Below are 19,616 nucleotides of genomic sequence, written 5' to 3' on the forward strand. Positions count from 1 at the left end.
AGACACAGAGAGAAAGACAGGTAGAGGGAGAGAGAGAGAATGGGCGTGCCAGGGCCTCCAGCCTCTGCAAACGAACTCCAGACACGTGCGCCCCCTTGTGCATCTGGCTAACGTGGGACCTGGGGAACCGAGCCTCGAACCGGGGTCCTTAGGCTTCACAGGCAAGCGCTTAACCGCTACGCCATCTCTCCAGCCCCCTTTTTTTTTTTTTATTATGTAATGCTTAGAGTCCTTAATTGTGACTATCTTTCCTTCACTGTTTCTTTTAAAAAAAATTGCTGGGTATCGTGGTGCACACCTTTAATCCCAGCACTTGGGAGGCAGAAGTAGGAGGATTGCCGAGAGTTCGAAGCCACCTTGAGGCTACATAGTGAATTCCAGGTCAGCCTGGGCTAAAGTGAGACCCTACCTCAAGAAACTAAAAAAACCAAAACCAAAACCAAAACCAAAAAATATATATTTGCGATATAGGGGGAAGGGGCGGAAATGAATATGAGCATGCTAAGGCCTCCAGCCACTGTAAACAGACTCCAACAGAAGTACCTCCTGCGTACCTGGCTTTACATGGGTACTGAGCAGTCAAAACGGGTCCTTTGGCTTTTCTGCAAGCACCTTAACCACTAAGCCATCTCTCCAGCCCCCTTATTGTTTCTTTGTAAGTTGCATAATTAATGTATAAACTCAGTGTATTTTTATTGTGTCTAGTTTCATGATTGTGTGTCACCACCATCAAGTCAACAGATATATCCATCACATTAGAAAGTTTCCATGTGTTTCTGAACACTTGAACTGTTATCTTCATTGCAAAATTTAAGCACGCACCACATTGTTTACTGCAAACCCCATTGTTTTATAGTAGGTACTTAGAACTTGTTTGTCTTGTGGAACAGTAATTCTACACCAGTTAAAAAACTCTCCACCTAGCCCTCCCCTATGCCCTGGAAAGCATCATTCTTTGCTTTTCTTCTTGCTCAGGGTCAACTATACAGCAGAGAGATTTCATGATTAGATGGTGTATTAGTCAGGGTTCTCTAGAGGAACAGAACCGATAGAATGAATCATATTAAAAGGTAATCTATTGGATTAGTTTACGGCAGTCCAACCATAGCAGTTTGCAGGCCTGAGAGTTAAGGAGCTTGGTAGCTGCTCCATCTACAAGGCTGGATGCCTCAGCAGTCTCAATCCAGCACTGAAGGCTCAGAGGCGACCTGGAGAGCTGCTGCTCTTCAGTCCACCCTGGAAAGCTGCAAGCAGCACTGGCAGCCCCGTGGGAGGAGGGGATCCTTTCTTTCCTCCAGCTTCCTTAGATAAAGCCCTCCCCTCTGAGAAGGGCCTGCCCACTCTGGGGGAAGGGCTCACCCTGGGGGAAGGATTCCTCCTTTAGTTAGTCTTCCTTGGAAGCAACCTGAGAGACTCACTTATGAGTAATGTCTGTGGAATTAAAAAAAATATATTTTATTTTTATTTATTTATTTATTTGACAGAGAAAGAGGGAGAAAGAGATTGAGAATGGGTGCTCCAGGGCCTCCAGCCACTGCAAACAAACTCCAGACATGTGCGCCCCTTTGTGCATCTGGCTAATGTTGGTCCTGGGGAGTCTAAACTGGGTCCTTTGGTCTTGCAGGCAAATGCCTTAACTGCAAAGCCATTCCTCCAGCCAGTTTGTGGATTTTTAACTTTTTTTTTTTTTTTTTTTTTGGTTTTTCGAGATAGGGTCCCAGGCTGACCTGGAATTCACTATGGAGTTTCAGGGTGGCCTCGAACTAACAGCAATCCTCCTACCTCTGCCTCCTGTGTGCTGGGATTAAAGGCGTGCACCACCACGCCTGGCTTTGTTTGTGGATTTTTAAACCAATCAAGTTGACATAAAAGTTAACCATCACCAATGGGCATGATGTGGAAGATGATGTAAATACATGTGTAAATACCTTAGTGTTTAATTCCACTCAGAAACTAACATTCACTTCATTTGTTGTGAAGGAGGGTTTGCAGGAAAGATGCTTGAATTTGTCCATCTACCTAGTTTCCTCTAGATGGACAGTAGTAAATGTTACTGGAATTAATGGGAAAAATTTATAGTTCAAGCAAGGTTAAACCTTGAAGTTTTAATGGGTTATTATAAAGATTTGCAGATAAACAACAACAACAATCATTAGCAGATTCCAACATTTATCTGTATTAACTAGTTTTAATATTCTTTTACTAGTGAATTAACAGTATGCTTAAGTAGAAAGACTTGGTATAGGGAATCCCCATTGCAGGTGAAGTCTTTTAAAGTAGTTTCAAAACTAAGTTTTCTTAAAGCTCTGGAGATTAAAGGACAAACAGGGTAGCTTCATTGGATTTACATATCAATGTATAGGGCTGCCTTCCCTCTGACACCTCTAGGGGCCAGTCTGTTTTCTTGTCTTTCCAGCTCTATGTTCCATGGCCCATTACCCACTCCCCCCCACTTTGGATTTTTTACTTTATTTCTTTAAATTTTAAATTTTTTTAATGTTTGTAGTTAGTGAGTACAGTCAAGTTGGTACCATTGTTAGCCTCCTCTCTGTCCTCTTCCCTCCACAGGGACTGTCCTTGTTGGGGTATGGGTTGTGCATTGTGGGGTTAGCCTTTAGTTTGGGATAGGAGGAAATGTCTCTGCGTGTCATGACCCAACATGTAGCTCTGACATTCTTTCTGCTCCTTCTTCCACAATTTTCCCTGAGCCATGTTGCATTCATATTAGGTCTGCGTGCATGTTGAGATCTTGAGAGCCTCTGTGTCTCTGGATATCTGGTTTGGTAGGGGTTGATTGTTCTCTGTGTCTATCTCCTTCACTATTGTGCTGGTTCCTGGTTTACCAAGAAAACAGCATTCTTGCATGTTTCCTCAGTTATTCTTAGTTTCAGCTGGGGCCCTTTTGAGGGATAATGGGTTGGTTCTGTCCTTAAGATCTGCGTCTATCTGAAAAAAAGAAGCAGATTCTCCAATGGAGAGTAAAGTTAGCACCTTGTAAATGTGATAACCAATGTTTTTTATAGAGAGTTCAGTGGAGAGCGGGTTCATTTTTGGATATGGTTCTGACTTGTTTCCCAGCTCCAGCTACGAGTTCCGTGCCACTGTACAGATCAGTTAGCCAAATTGAGAGCAGTTGGTTTCCCACCATGGCTGTGCGCCACTATTGCACTTGTATGAGCATCACGTCAGGTTGTTAGCTGCTAAGTAGGTTAGACCATCCATGGCCCATTTTCTGCAGCTGATTCATGTGGGTCACTTGGGAATTGAACCCGGGACCAGCAGGCTTTATAAGCAAATGCCTTTAACCACTGACCCATTTTCCCAGTCCCCTATCCCTTGCCCGAACATTTTGTTTACCCCCCCTCCCCCGCCAATCCTATATTTAGTGAACAGTCACTCTCCATCACCCTGAGGTGGGGGAGGGAAGGAGGAAGGGAGAAGTGAAGTCTTGCCTGCCTGATCAGGGGTGAGCCAGCAGGAGCTTTGTCCATGGTGACATTCTGTTTGTCAGGCTGAGGAAGATTAATGGGTTATTCTTTATGACTTTATGGTTTGTTTTGGTAAAAAAGAAACCAGTAAATATACCATTTTGATAATTTTTTAAAGTCTACAGTTAGTGGGACTACTTAGATTCACAGTGTGTAACTATCCCTACTTCTGAAAAATTTAAGAAGTAATTCTCCCCCTGAAGAAGTCACTTCCTAAAAAAAAAAAATTTTAAAAATTTAAAAAAAAAGAAGTCACTTCCTGTTTACTCCCTTCTTCCAGCCCTTGGCAGCCATTCATTTCTTTTCTGCCTATGTGGGTTTGCACATTCATGGAACCCTATACAGTATGGGCCACTTTTTCTGGCTTCTTTCCCTTTGCTCATGTGCATGAGTGCACATATTCATGTGTGCATTTGGCAGTGCTGTGGATGTAACCGATGGCCTTGCATGTGCTAGGCAAGCACTTTACCACCAAGTCACAGCCCCAGCTCTTACCATAATGTTTTCAGCATTCCTCTACAAAGTGTTTCAGTACTTCATTCCCTTTATGGCTGAAAAATATTCCATCATATGGATGTGCCATGTCTTCTTGATCCACTCACCTACTGGTGGGCATTGGAACTGCTTTCTCTTTTTGGCTATGGTGAGTACAGGACTGGTATGACAGTTGTGTTTTGTTTGAACACACTTCTTTTGGGTATATGTTTATAGATGGAATAGTTGATGTTGAGGTAATTCTGTGTTGGGCTTACTGAGGATTCACTCAGCTGTTTTCTGCGGTGTCTGCACCATGACATACTCTCACCAGGACTGTATGAGGGTTCCAGCTTCTGCACATCATTACCAACGTATGTTATTTCATTTATTAATGAAATTAATATGTCACTGGGAATTGAACTCAGGGCCTCATTCATGCTAGGCGAGTGATCTACGACTGAGTGTTTTTCTTCTTTCCTCTTTCCCTCCCTTATGGTTATGAAATGATGATGTCTCATCTTCATGATCATTATCGTTGTTGTTGTCATTATTATTGAAAGGGCCTTTTTAGGTAGCTCAAGCTTGCTATGTAGTCCATGCTGGCCTCAAACTCATGATCTTCCTGCCTTAGCTTCCTGAATGTTGAGATAATAGGTGTGCGCCACCACATCCAACTTCATTATAGTTTTGATTTATTCCCTGAATCTTTTCATGTGCTTCTTGGCCATTTGTCTGTCTTGGGGGAAATAGCTAACACACAGTTTGCTTTCCCATTGTAGCATTACCTTCTTGTTGTTGGATCAAAATACCTGGCCAGAAGCAGCTTAGGGAGCTACAACCACATCTGTGCTTGCTTATTTTTAGTCATTAGCATATATTAGGTGTGCATAATGGTTTCATTATGGCTTTTTTTGTGTGTGGGGGGTTCAAGGTAGGAGTTTGCTGTAGCCCATGCTGATCTGGAATTCACTATGTAGTCTCAGGGTGGCCTTGAACTCATTGCAATTCTCCTACCTCTGCCTCCCAAGTGCTGGTATTAAAAGCATGTACCACCACATCCAGCTTCTTCATTATGACTTTTTGTTATTGTTGTTTGTGGTTGGTCTCATGCTAACTCAGACTGACCTGGAATTCACTCTGTAGTCTTAGGGTGGCCTTGAATTCATGGTGATCCTCCTACCTCTGCCTCTCGAGTGATGGGATTAAAGGCGTGCACCACCATGCCTGGCTCATTATGACATTTTATGCATGTATATAATGTATTTTGATTATACACCCTTATTATCCCTCCTTGTCCATTGATCCCCTTCTACTTCCCAGCTAGTACCCTTTCTACTTTCAAGTCTTGTTTTATTTTCGGTGACTTGATGGATTTAATTAGGGTTGCTTACATGAACATGGGCTAGGGGTTGTCTACAAGAGCACCCTTCCCCCCTCAGTAATCATTAACTACTTACATATCCTCAAGGAAGGATAAGTCCTCATGAGTCACTCCCGACCCATGACAAAATGTGAAGCCCAATCATATGGGTATGGTGTAGGTAACCGCAGCTGCTGTGAGTTCATGAGTGCAATGGCTATATAATGCCACCTTCTATGACACTTTCCCACCTCTCCTTCTGTGATGTTTCCTGAGTGTTAAGAGGTGGAATGGATGTTCCATTCAGGGCTGAGCACTAACCATTCACTTATTCCAAGCACTTTGCCCAATGGAGTGGTTTGAATGTAAATGCCCCCCGTAGCCTCAGGTGTTTTTTTTTTTGTTTATTATTTTTATTTACTTATTTGATAGTGACAGACAGAGAGAGAGAGAGAGAGAATGGGTGTGCTAGGGCCTCCAGCCACTGCAAATGAATTCCAGATGTGTGCGCCCCCTTGTGTACTTGGCTAACATGGGTCCTGGGGAATTGAGCCATGAACCAGGGTCCTTAGGCTTCACAGGCAAGTGCTTAACAGCTAATCCATCTCTCCAGCCTACCTCAGGTATTTTTGATTAAGCTTCCTACTTAGTCCTCAGCTGGTGGCACATTTGAAAGGATTCTTGCTAGAGTAGGTGAGTTTCTGTGGGCGGACCTTGGGAACAAGGAGTCTAGCCCTGAGGTGTGTTCAGAGCCACCTCACACTTGCTCTTTCTCTGTCTACTATGGGTGTGTGATGAAGTGAGCCAGCTTCTTCCACCATGATAGAGCTTCCCCTGGAACCTGTAAACTGGCCTTGAACTCTACTGTTTGTGTTTATTTTTATTTATTTATTTGGGAGTGACAGACAGAGAGAGAAAGAATGGGTACACCAGGGCCTCCAGCCACTGCAAACAAACTCCAGATGCCTGTGCCACCTTGTGCATCTGGCTTACGTGGGTTCTGGGGAATTGAGCCTGGGTCCTTTGGCTTCGCAGGCAAGCGTCTTAACCATTAAGCCATCTCTCCAGCCCATGCTTGACTTTTTAATTTGGCGACTGGAGACCCAAACTCAGGTCCTCATTTTTGAGTGGCAAATATTTTACCAAGTGAACCATCTCTCTAGTTCCCAACCTGGATTGTTTAATTTCCTTTTCTTGTCTAAGTGCATTAGGTAGACCCTCTAGTGTAAAGTTGAAGAGAGTGCTTAGAGTGGATATCTTGGGCTTAATACTGACCTTAAGAGAAAGGTATTAAATCTTTTACCACAAAGTATGTTTGCCATATGTCTTTAAAATTTTTTTTTTAATTTTTGTTTACTTTTATTCATTTATTTGAGAGTGACAGACAGACAGAGAGAGAAAGAGGTAGAGAGAAGGGGGGGAGAGAGAGAGAGAGAGAGAGAGAGAGTGTGAATGGGTGCACCAGGGCCTCCACCTACCGCAAACAACTCCAGATGCCTGGGCCACCTTGAGCATCTGGCTTACGTGGGTCCTGGGGAATCAAGCCTCGAACCAGGGTCCTTAGGCTTACAGGCAAGTGCTTAACTGCCAAGCCATCTCTCCAGCTCAACTGTTTTTGGACAGATGGGCAGGGGTGATCATTTATTTGCTAGTCTGTGGGTTTTCCTTGCACTGTCTCATTGGTTACTGTGATATTTTTCTCTTGTTCTTATAGCCGCTTCCTGAGAAGTTTGTGGTGAAAGGTGTTGTAGACCGCTTTTCAGAAGAGTTTGTGGAGACCAGAAGAAAAGCTTTGGATAAATTCCTGAAAAGAATTACAGATCATCCTGTGTTGTCTTTCAATGAACACTTTAATGTTTTCCTTACTGCTAAGGTAAGGGCAGGATTCTGAATATCTCTTTCCCAAATGTTCATTCTTAAGGACTCTCTCTTAAACCTGTTCTGGTCTCTCACAAGCCATCTATCTGCATGATTCTCTGTAGTAGGCATCATACAAACTCTGCATGTAAGAGCTAGAGAGATGGCTCAGTAGTTAAATGGTTAGCTTGCAAAACCTGATGGCCTGGACTCAATTCCCCAGCACCCATGCAAGGTCAGTTGTCCAAAGTGTTATGTGTCTGGGATTTTTTTTGCAGTGGCAGGAGGCCCTGAAGCACCCATACTCACTCACATACACACTCTCTCAAATAAATAAAAATACGTTTTTCAAATCCTAAATATATATAGTTGCCCATTGCATTCGTATGATTTCTGTGTTAGAATTCAGGAGGAATTCCTTTGCCTTTGTAATAGCAGTGGAAGTTAGATTATTTTCTTCTAAAACATTTTTTTTATTGATGACTTCCATTATTGTAAACAATATCCCATGGTAATTCCCTCCCTTCCCCCACTTTCCCCTTTGAAACTTCACTCTCCATCAAATCCCCTCCCCTCTCAGTCATTCTCTTTTATTTTGATGTCATGATCTTTTCTGGAAGTTAGAGTATTTTCATTTACCAAAAGTGGAGATAATGTTTCCTTAAAGACTGCCTGACAATATTAAAGAGTTAAGTCCATCTCACCAACCATGGACATGAAAGGGGAAGAATACTTACTGAGTGTTTGGTAAGGGTGTTGGTCTTAAGAGCCCTGTAATAAATTACTTATAGCCTCATTTTACAGACAAGGAAACTAAAGTTTAGGTAGATTGTACTTGTTTGGTGACATCACTGGGACTTAAAAGGGGCTCCTGAAGCCACGCTTTTCATCTGTCACATGACCTGGTCATTGCTTACCCACAACCCTGTTCCTATCAGGTGTGTGTACCAAGCATTTGCCAGAGGCTGTGTGTTCCAGCTCAGGATTGTGTTCCCTGGCTTGTTTTGCACTTGCCTGCTGGCAGAACTAGACCAAAACCCCACGGTTCACATTTTGTCTATGTTGTAGACATGAGGCCACATGCTAAGACACTCATGGAAGCTTCCTCCCAGCCCCATCTGTGTTGTTTCAAGTGTTATATTTATATAATCAGGCCATACATAATGTATTCCAGTGACAAGGGAATTTGTCATAATTGCAAAAATGGTGTCAGATAGATAGCTCAACGAGTAAAGTCCTTGCTGTGCAAAACTGAGGACCTGAGATGGAGCCACAGAAACCAGGTGAAAAAGGCAGACGTGGTGGTGAGTCTGTAATAACCGGGAGGCAGAGACGAGTGGATCCCTGAGTTTGAATGAGCAGTCAGCCCATCCTAATTGGCAAGTTCCAGGCTAATGAGAAACTCTGTCTCAGAGAGGGACAGCATTCCTGAGTATAACACCTGAGGTTGTCCTTTGGCCTCCATAGCTGCACAAGGATACACATGTGTACCCACATGCACACACATGAGCACACAAAGTGCAAAAATAGAGACCCATGTACAAATAACAGCAGCTAATAATTAAGCCTTAACAAGGGGTTTCATCTTCTACTCAGTGGAAATAACCTGGCACAGTCCTATTGTTGAATTGACCTTTAGCCTTGTTAATGACATCTCAACAGGTCAAACACTTTTTTTTTTTTTTTTTTTTTTTCCCCAAAATAGGCTTTCACTCTAGTCCAGGCTCACCTGGAATTCACTATGTAGTTTCAAGGTGGCCTCGAACTCACAGTGATCCTCTTACCTCTGCCTCCCCCAAGTGCTGGGATTAAAGGCGTGCACCACCACCCCAGCACTCAAACACTTTTACAAACAAATATTTCTAGTGAGCTGATTCTCAGGTCTAGTTCTTTTATTTGCAGAGCCTGCAACAGTTGGTTAACAATACTAGCTAAGCAGGTACACTCTGACAGCCACCTCCTTTCCAGACGTTCAGCAAATAGGATCCCTCCATGTAAGACTAGAGCGGGATGTTTCCATGTGTTGGGGAGAGCCCTCCCCCATTCCCCTGCTAGCTACTTATTTTCCAAGACTGTTTTATAGCCAAATGCAACTTTTGAAGTCAAGTCCATCTTGTTGTCCCAAAGTACAAGTTAATGGCCAAACTGAAGTTGAGTTTCTTTTTCTAGAAGGTCCTCAGGCTGTCTTCTCTATTAAATGAAAGAAAGATGTGTGGCTTGGACCCCTGGAATTATGCATAATGAATACATATTTTATGCATTTTATGCATTATGCATAATTATGCATAATGAATAAGTGGGAATTATTGTGAGAGGATGGTGTTGGGGAGGGATTGAGTTTGTGGGCTAAGTAATGTACAATGAATTTTTAAAATGTATATGTCTTTTGGTGACTCAGTCAAAATCCAGCTTCATGTAACAATACAGGAGAGGTTTCTGTAAATAGAACAAATCTTAGCTGGGCATGGTGGTTTGTACCTGTAATCCTAGCACTTGGGAGGTTGAGGCAGGAAGATAAAGAATTCTTTGTCATCTTTGGCAATATAGTGAGTTCAAAGCCAGCCTGAGCTACATCACAAACAAAAATATGGGTGTGGTGGGGCACACCTTTAATCCCAGCACTTGGGAGGCTGAGATGGGAGGATCACTGAGTTTGAGGCCAGCTTGAGACTCCATAGTGAATTTCAGGTCAGCCTGGGCTAGAGTGAAACCCTACCTATTAAAATAAGTAAATAAATAAAACAATGGGCTGGAGAGATGGCTTAGCCGTAAGCGCTTGCCTGTGAAGCCTAGGGATCCTGGTTTGAGGCTCGGTTCCCCAGTATCCACATAAGCCAGATGCACAAGGTGGCACATGCATTCTGGAGTTGGTTTGCAGTGGCTGGAGGCCCTGCTGTGCTCTCTCTTTCTCTCTCTGTCTCTTTCTCTATCTCAAATAAATAAATAAAAATATAAACCCCCCCCCCAAAAAAAACCAAACTGTATTCCTGGTTTAGTATCATTTGCTAAGCTAAATGTACTGAATAGCTTGGCCTTTCTTTTAAAAAGTGTTATTTGGGGGCTGGAGAGATGGCTCAGCAGTTAAGACATTTGTCTGCAAAGCCTAATGACCTTGGTTCAGTTCCCCAGTACCTACTTAAAGTTACATGCACAAAGTGTCCCGTGTATCTAGTGTTCTGTTACAGTGATTGGAGGCCCTGGTATGGTGGTTTGACTCATGTGTCCCCCATAAACATAGGTGTTCTGAATGCTAGGTTCCCAGCTGATAGAGATTTGGGAATTAATGCCTCCTGGAGGCAGTGTATTGGAGGCGGCCTTATGGGTTATAGCCAGTGTCCCTTTGCCAGTGTTCAGCACACTCTCCTGTTGCTATTGTCTACTTTATATTGACCAGGGTGTGATGTCCACCCTCTGCTCATACCATAGTTTTCCCTTGCCGTCATGGAGCTTCCCCTCAAGTCTGCAAGCCAACATAAACTTTTCTTTTTCCCCGCAACAAATGCTCTTGGTTGGGTGATTTCTGCGAGCAATGTGAACTTGACTGCAACACTGGGTATGCCCATTTTCTCTCTCTCTCTCACTCTGCTTGCAAATAAATAAAATATTTATTTTTATATTTTTGGTTTTTTGACGTAGCCCAGAATGACCTTGAATTCACTATGTAGTCTTAGGGTGGCCTTGAACTCATGGTGATCCTCCGACCCCCTGCCTCCAAAATGCCGGATTAAAGGTGTGTGCCACCATGCCCAGCTGCATTTTAATTTTTTAAAAATACATTTGTTATTTATTTTTGGAGGTAGAGAGAGCGAGAATGAGAATGGGCATGCTAAGGCCTCTAGCCACAACAAATGAACTCCAGATGCACGTACTACTATGTGCATCTGGCTTACGTGGGACCTGGAAAATTGAACCTGGGTCCTTAGGCTTTGCAAGGAAGTACCTTAACCACTAAGACATCTTCCAGCCCAAATAAAAAATATTTTTAAAAAGTGTTAAGTTTTTTTTTTTTTTTTTTTTTTTTTGGTTTTTCAAGGTAGGGTCTCACCCCAGCCCAGGCTGACCTGGAATTCACTATGGAGTCTCAGGGTGGCCTCAAACTCACGGCAATCCTCCTACCTCTGCCTCCTGAGTGCTGGGATTAAAGGCGTGTGCCACCACGCCCGGCTTATCCTAAGTTTTTGAGTGTACAGATCAACACTGTTGAGTATATTCACGTTGTTGTGCAAGTAATCTCCAGAACTTTTCCATCTTGGAAATCTGAACCTGTATCCATTGCTCAGCAGCTCCCTGTTTCTCCAGGTCTCCCGTCTTTTCCTGTAGCTGCCTTGTGGGAGGTGTTCTTAAATGAGGTGCTTGTGTAGTGGCTACAGAGTGTCTTCCCTTGTCTTGTGATGACCAGCCCTTATCACAAACTAGAGAGTATCCTTAAGCAAAACCTGTAATGCTGAGGAAGGTGGGAAAGCTCATATTAACTGTGTCCCAAATCAGTATTTCTTCTTTGGCAGAATGGATGCTGCCAAGAATGTTCATTGACTTGGTGAACTGGGAACACCTGCTCTCTGCTTGGTTTTAAGAAGAGATCAGGAAGTTGAATATGTCATTTGAATTTAGTGTCATCTGTAGAAGGAACTCTATGGCCTCAGTGATAGTCCTGGTGAGACCTAGTGCCTTTGGGATGTGTCTTGTCTAGAGAGCAAGAGGTTAGGAGTGGGGTTTAGAAGCTTTAGGTTAGGACAGTCACTCAGGTTACCTGACTTTGAGGGGGGAGACAAGATAGAAAGGGACTAGAGGGTGTGACTATTTTCAGATGTGTGGCATAGGTTTATGTTACACTCTGAAGAATTAGAAGTTGAAGAGAGGAGACAGTGGACAGACAGGTCAAGGGCCAAGGATGGGAAAGGAAGACTCAGGAGTAAGAATGAAGGTCTTGGGTGTGAAGGAGGGGTGAGATTACAAGGGGTATGTATTTTAGATACTTATGGCAACCTAAGCCTGAGATTGTGTGTCCAGTGGGGAGGGGGTGTTGGGCAGCCAGGTGACCCATGAATCCCTCATTGTCCTCTATCAGGTTAGGCTACCAAAAAGCCATAGGCTTCTTCTGGATTCCCTCCTAGAGAACTGGGAATTAACATCCTGTTTTTTCAAGTTATGGATATTAGCAGCAGACACCAGCATCATCTACAAAACCATTTTTGAAGTCACTGATAAGGGACATAAACAACCTGAGGAGGCTGTAGATCCCTCTTGCAATTCAGTGATAGGAGTAGGTATGTTTTTCTGGTAAGCTAGCAAGGTTTTTTTGTTGTTGTTGTTTTTTTTTTTAATTTTGTCATTGGTTTAGTTTTTTGAGTTTTGGTTTCAACTTGGTAGCCCAGGTTGGCCAGGAATTCCTAATCTTCCTGCCTCAGGCTTTCTAGAGCTAGCATTACAGGTGTGTTCCATCAGCTCTAGTATCTTTAACACCCTCCTTACGTGGCTTCAGTTATAAGTAAGTAATAGAATGAATGATAGCTCTTTAATTTTGCTACTAAAGACAACATGGAGTATTTTTGCTAGAGATTTTTACACTTACATTAGAAAGAGTTGTGTTTGAGAATGGAGAGTGGACTTGATTCAAGGCATCCGGCTGTGTTGACAGGGATCCGGATATGAGCATCCAGGATGTGAGTGTGGGGGTCATGATGTCAAGGTGAGGATGTGGGTGTGACTTGTAACAGAGCTCTCAGTTTTCTCATCCATTTTCAACAAGAAGCTGGCTTTGGCAGTTGGGTTCCTCAGCCCTGGCTGTGCATGTGACTGAGGGTTTTGAGTTTGTCCATGTGTATTGCTAGGACCTGAATGCCTACAAGAAGCAGGGGATAGCATTGCTGACAAGAGTGGGTGAGTCAGTCAAGCACGTCACTGGAGGCTACAAGCTGAGAAGTCGGCCTCTTGAGTTCGCCGCCATAGGTGATTACCTGGACACTTTCGCACTCAAGCTGGGAACCATCGATCGGATAGCCCAGCGGATCATCAAAGAAGAAATAGGTAAGCACTTTTGTTTAGACTGATGGTGCCCAGGGCCCACAATGACAGGCATGGTGTTCTCATATGCTATGCAGAATTAAGCTCAGGAATGCCTCAATGACAGAAACAAGGCATATTTTACTTACAGAGAAATAAGTAAAAAGAAGGCGGAGCTAGTTATGACTAGAATGTAATTTTTTAAAAATTTATTTGAGAGTGACAGAGAGAGAAAGAGGCCCAGAGAGAGAGAGAGAATTGGCACACCAGGGCTTCTAGCTACTGCAAACAAACTCCAGGTGCATGTGCCCCCATGTGCATCTGGCTAACATGGGTCCTGGGGAATAGAGCCTCCAACCGGGGTCCTTAAGCTTCACAGGCAAGCGCTTAACTGCTAAGCCATCTCTCTAGCCTTAGAAGGTAATTTTGCTGTGTGTCTTTGTCCCACACTCAGCCTGGTATTTGCTTTCCCAAGGCAGACATTTGCTTTTGGGCCTCTGAGGCTGTAGAGATGGCTCAGTGGTTAAGGCACTTGCCTGCAAAGCCTAATGACCCCAGGTTTAATTTCCCAGTACCTATATAAAGCCACATGCACAAGGTGGTGCATGTATCTGGTGTTCTTTTGTAGTGGCTAGAGGGCCTGGCGCATGCATTCTCTATCTGCCTCTTTTTTTTCTCTCTCTCTCTGTCACTCTCAAATAAATAAATAAAAATAAACAAAAAAGCTGAAGAGGATTATTTCAAATTAAATAAACTTGGGTCTTTTCTAGAAGAAAGATGATTCAAAAGAAGAATGTAGTGACCAGTATTTGCCAAGTCTGGCCCAGTGAACTTTTTAAAAATTTAATTAATTTATTTATTTTTATAGAAAGAGAGAGAGGGGGCTGGAGAGATGGCTTAGCGGTTAAGTGCTTGCCTGTGAAGCCTAAGGACCCCGGTTCGAGGCTCGGTTCCCCAGGTCCCACGTTAGCCAGATGCACAAGGGGGCGCACGCATCTGGAGTTCGTTTGCAGAGGCTGGAAGCCCTGGCGCACCCATTCTCTCTCTCTCCCTCTATCTGTCTTTCTCTCTGTGTCTGTCACTCTCAAATAAATAAATTTAAAAAAGAAAGAAAGAAAGAAAGAGAGGCAGATAGAAAGAGAAAGAGTGGATGCACCAGGGTCTCCATTTACTGCAAATGAACTCTAGATGCACGTGCCTCTTGTGCATCTGGTTTATGTGGGTACTGAGGAATTGAACCTGGGTCCTTTGGCTTCATAGGCAAATGCCTTAACTGCTAAGCCATCTCTCCAGTCTGCCAGTGAGATTTTAAACTTAATCCTTTCACCTCCTACCTTGCTTCATGTCACACCCACCCTTCCTGAGCTGGGGAGTAGGTGCCCAGGCCTGTGCTTCCTGTGGTCCCTACCACTGCCTGTTTACCCTCCTCTCATGGCCATCAGATTTGCCATATGCCGGAAACAGTGAGGTCTTCAGTCTCCTTACACATATGTAGGCCATACAACTCTGAACAGTGGTGATGATCATGCTGACACAGGAGACATGTCTCAAAGGACTCTGCGGTTAATTAAACAGTGATGATGAAATCCTGGCGACAGCTGAAGAGCCAGATTTTCTTTGTAGAAGTGATGAACTCAATATGTTCTTTTCTGTATGTAGTCTTGGGTGGCCTCAAACCCACAGTGATCCTGATCCTCCTACCTCTGCCTCCCCAGTACTGGGATTAAAAGTGTGTGCCACCACTCCTGGCATGTGTTTTTCTTTCTTTTTCTTTTAAATACATTTTACTTATTTATTTGAGAGAGAAAAAGAGGTAGAGAGAGGGAGAGAGAGAGAGAGAGAGAGGGAGGGAGGGACAGAGAGAGGATGGGCACACCAGGGCCTCCAGCCATTGCAAACGAACTCCAGATACATGTGCCCCCTTGGCTTACGTGGGTCTTGGGGAGTCAAATCTGGATCCTTTGGCTTTGCAGGCAAGTGCCTTACCCACTAAGCTATCTCTTCAGTCCGCATTCTTTTTTATTTTTTCTTGTTCCCTGAAATCACCAGTAGTATCCTGGAGGTCCCAACCATACCTGAGGACCACTTCTCTTTCAGCAAAATGTTTCCTACAACTTAACTGTTTTCCCATCGTGACTGTTTTCCCATTTAAAAGCACCTCCTAAAGGGTTTAGTGGCTAAAAGTACTTCCTACACAGCCTGGTGGCCAGAGTTTGGATCCCTAGAACCCATATCAAGCCAGACACAAATAGCACATGCATCTATAATCCCAACATGTCCATGGCAATGGGAGGCAGACAGAAGAATCCTGAAACTTCCTGGCCAGTGAGTCTGGCATTTGTAGCAGCAGAAAATCAGGAGGGACTTTGTCTCAAGCACCGTGGGAGGCAAAGGACTGACACCCTCAAGTTGTCTTCTGAACTTCACATGTGTGCTATGGCCCATGACCTAAATATATATGAAAGTCTACCCCCATTGCCTATTAAAATTGCTTTGACAACATAGGTAGTTAGGTTATTTTTGCTGGATTTAGCTCTTAACCATTTTCCCCCATAAGGTGTTTTGGTCCCCATTCTCTAGAAGCCTGGATATGCTGATGTTAGTGATAACATTGGCTTTTGGAAGTTCTAGCAAGCTGGTTAGAAACAGTGGAAAGTGTGCTCAGGTGAGGGATTGGCCGGAGCAACTTGTCTTAATCTTGAGAGCTCTTGCCTGTGGTTATTCCTGAGCCACTCATACTAACAAGTGCTGCCCAGGCAGCTGTTCATTGGCTTCTCTCCCTGCTTCAGAGTATCTTGTGGAGCTGAGAGAATATGGGCCTGTGTACTCCACATGGAGCGCTTTGGAAGGTGAACTGGCTGAGCCCCTGGAGGGTGTGTCAGCTTGCATTGGGAACTGCTCAACGGCCTTGGAAGAGCTGACGGAGGACATGACAGAAGACTTCCTACCTGTGCTCAGGGAATATATTTTGTATTCTGACTCCATGAAGGTAAGCTGGTTTGCTTCTTGGGCACTTAAGTATCTTCTTATTAATTGCCATTACCAAAAAGAAATGGATTATTGCCTGTTTGCATGTATTACACATCTTCTTCTTTCTAGATGGGTAGAATCAGACATACAGACTGATACCACAGACATGTGAATACACCCAGTTCAGTGTGAATTCTGCTGAGGCAGCTTGGTTGGTAATTATTGGAATTGAGACTGAAAAATCAGAATTTCTGGCTCCAAATTTTAAGCTCATTCTCTTTTATCACACCCTTCCCCCCATCCCAGGTAGGGTCTCACTCTAGCCCAGATTGACCTGGAATTGACTATGTGGTCTCAGGGTGGCCTCAAACTCATGGCGACCTGCCTACCTCTGCCTCCCAAGTGCTGGGATTAAAGGCATGTGCCATTATACTTTGTTTACAGTACCTTTTTAATTCTGTGGCTGAAACAATTATAGAAAGGCATCCTGACTTGCTTAAAATGAACCAAGATGTTTCACTGAGCATATGATGTGAACAGGGCTTGCTTTTATGAACAAAAAAATTATTTTATGTTCATTGGGGTGCTCCTGGTTTGTCTTTTCCATAGACAAACCCTTCATCAAGATGCTCCCTAACCTTTCTCAGACTAAAACCTTATGCATGCTCAAGCTTAGGAAGTTGCTGTGTTAGTGCTCAATTTGTGTTTATGTTTGAAGCACAAATGTTTATGCTTGTCATTAAGCAAGAGTCATCTGGCATCTTTATTGAAACAGTACACTGTGAGGTATAGGCTTGTGTAATTGAAGATATATGTCAAAGGAATACTTGTTAATTCTTTTTCTTCTCCCAATGTGTGAGAGACAATTGCACTGAGTTTTCTATCCACTAATTCCACCCCCTTACCAAAATTACAGTCATGGTAGTGGGGCTAGGAGAAGGATTGTTGTCTGGGGAAGGGATGGTGACAAGGAAGGGTTCTCTGAAATCCCTAGCTCTGCCTCGTGGCCAGCTGCTGACCTTGAGGTCACCTGCTGTCCCTCTTAGCACCAGAAAGACACCTCTGCAGACCACTCCGGGATACGCAGGGTGACTTGATAACAAAGACATGGTGGCACATGGATTGTTGGGGTTCATGTGGCCAGGACTCGAGTCTCTTCCATTTGAATATTCCTGCACCTTAAGAATTCATTGCTGTATTTTATTTCTTCAAGAGGGTCATATAATTCCATTTTCAAAATAACCCTCGAATATTTTAGATATAAGTGAGACAGACTTTTCCATTTGTTATGAAAAGTGAAATCAGAACAGGTGACTTACTGAAGGAAGGCATAGGTGTTACATATGCCTGTGCAGTGTGCTTCAGAACTGAGAGCTTGGGGTTGCTTTGATGTGAGTAATGGTGTGGTGAAATTTTGATAAATTACTCTTTATATTGGCTTTGAGTGACCCAAAATGAATATTTCTTCTTGTCACGTATGTGGAGTCAGTCTTGAGAACTTATGCTAGGTGAGGAAAGCTCAGTCCCTGTTTGGGAGCTTTCTTCAAGTCCTCTTTTTTAAAAAAATATTTTTACTTATTTATTTGAGAGTGACACAGAGAGAGAGAGAGAATGGATGCACCAGGGCCTCCAGCCACTGCAAACGAACTCCAGATGCATGCACCCCCTTGTGCATCTTGCTAACGTGGGTCCTGGGGAATCAAGCTTTGAACTGGGGTTCTTAGGCTTCACAAGCAAGCGCTCAACCACTAAGCCACTGCTCCAGCCCTCAAGTCCTCTTTTAGTAGGGGTGTGGTTGAACCCCCTTTGAGTTTGAATGGGCCTCTGGGGTCACCTTGTCTAACTTGTTCATTTTGTAGATGAAAAAACTGAGCCCTGTAGGTAAATCTTTGCTCTCATCGGTACCCAGACAATATTCCCCAGTGACGACTCACCCAGTAGCTATGTGTTGACTACTTGCCAAGAGGAAACTGGGTGACCTCTGGTTTTTCAAGGCTGATCCTTAATTGTACATTAAGGACAGTTGTGACTGGGTATGTTCTGTTCTCTTTGGAGGTGGGAGAGAGAGCATAGAAAAATTGGGGTCATTATCAGACCACATGGAATGAATAGAGCACTGAGATTTTCAGACCGTGAACATTGAGAACCGCCTGTACTAGCAAGATGAAGGCAATTAAATGGAAAGGAATGTGTTGAAAGGAGACACATATGAAGAAAGACACACAGAATCTCAAAGGGAAGAGTACTCAAGTACTCTATGGACATATGCTTGTGAGCCCTTGTATGAGATTTCACATGCTGTCAACTGCATATGTATAAATGTAATTAGGGCAGTGATGGGCTGAGAGAGACTCTAGGAGTCTCTTGCCCTACAAATTTCTGGCAGCACCTTTTGAGTATTGGGTTCATAATGATAAGGCCAGAGCTGGAGAGATGGCTTAGTAGTTAAGGCTCTTGCCTGTGAAGCCTAAGGACCCAGGTTTCATTCCCCAGTACCCAGATAAGCCAGGTGCACAAGATGGCACATGCATCATTTGCAGTTGCTAGAGGTCCTGGCTTTTCTCTAGCTGTCTCGCTGCCTCCCCCCGCCTCTCATTATTTTTATTTATTTATTTGAGAGAGAAAGAATAAGGGAGAAAGAGAGGGAGAATGGGCATACTAGGGCCTCTAACCACTGCAATGAACACCAGACACATGCACCACCTTGTGCACCTGGCTTACAAGGGTTCTGGGGAATCAAACCTGGGTCCTTAGGCTTCACAGGCAAACACCTTAACTGCTAAGTCATCTCTCCAGCCCCCATGCCTTGCTCTCTTAAAATAAAATAAATAAATAATGAAAAGTACAACAGGTTGGAGATGCCCTTTTTAAGAAAGTTAAGACCGAATCATGTCTTTTCCACAGTGCCTTACTCATAGAAGATAGTTGGCAACTTTTAAATCAGATAGTTCACTGAATTTAAAACATTTGCAACTTTAAAACTCTTGCATGTTGTATATATATATATATATATTTTATTTTCAGGAGGTAAGTTTAAATAAATGTCAATACATATGCTTTAACATCTTGGGGGACAACTGGGATGAATTGAGGGTCTGAAGTAAGCATAGGTTAAGAGGTCATGTGGAGAAAGCAGCCTTGGCTGAGCCTGAAGGACAGAGGGTTAGCTGTGCCAGGATCTGAGGACAGGAGATATTAGACATAGGAAACACACATTGAAACAGCTCTGAAACAAAACCTGAATCTGGCATATTTGCAGATTAGAAAGGCCAGTGTGAGTGGAGGCCAGTGAGCAGGGACCTTGTGGTCAGAGGTAAAGTCAGACCACACGGCAGTGCCTTAAAGGCCATGGCTGGTGTGTGGATTTTATTCTAAGACATAGAGTGGAAGCTATTCAGTTTTGTGCAGTGGAATGGCAGGATGTGATCTTTACTTTTAGGAAATGAAGAGTGAATAGAATG

At 43.5% G+C, this 19,616-nt stretch overlaps 1 protein-coding gene across 1 annotated transcript in view; it reads left to right on the top strand.

Moving 5' to 3' along the window:
* Positions 1–19,616, top strand: part of Snx30 (sorting nexin family member 30) — a 167,601-nt gene that overhangs the window by 113,115 nt on the left and 34,870 nt on the right. Inside the window, exons 4-6 of the mRNA XM_004657014.3 lie at positions 7,040–7,198; positions 13,014–13,209; positions 15,975–16,174. Coding sequence (XP_004657071.1) covers positions 7,040–7,198; positions 13,014–13,209; positions 15,975–16,174 — 555 coding nt within the window. The remainder of the gene's footprint in view (positions 1–7,039; positions 7,199–13,013; positions 13,210–15,974; positions 16,175–19,616) is intronic.

This window comes from Jaculus jaculus, chromosome 1, assembly GCF_020740685.1.
Source record: "Jaculus jaculus isolate mJacJac1 chromosome 1, mJacJac1.mat.Y.cur, whole genome shotgun sequence".
Lineage (NCBI taxonomy): Eukaryota > Metazoa > Chordata > Mammalia > Rodentia > Dipodidae > Jaculus > Jaculus jaculus.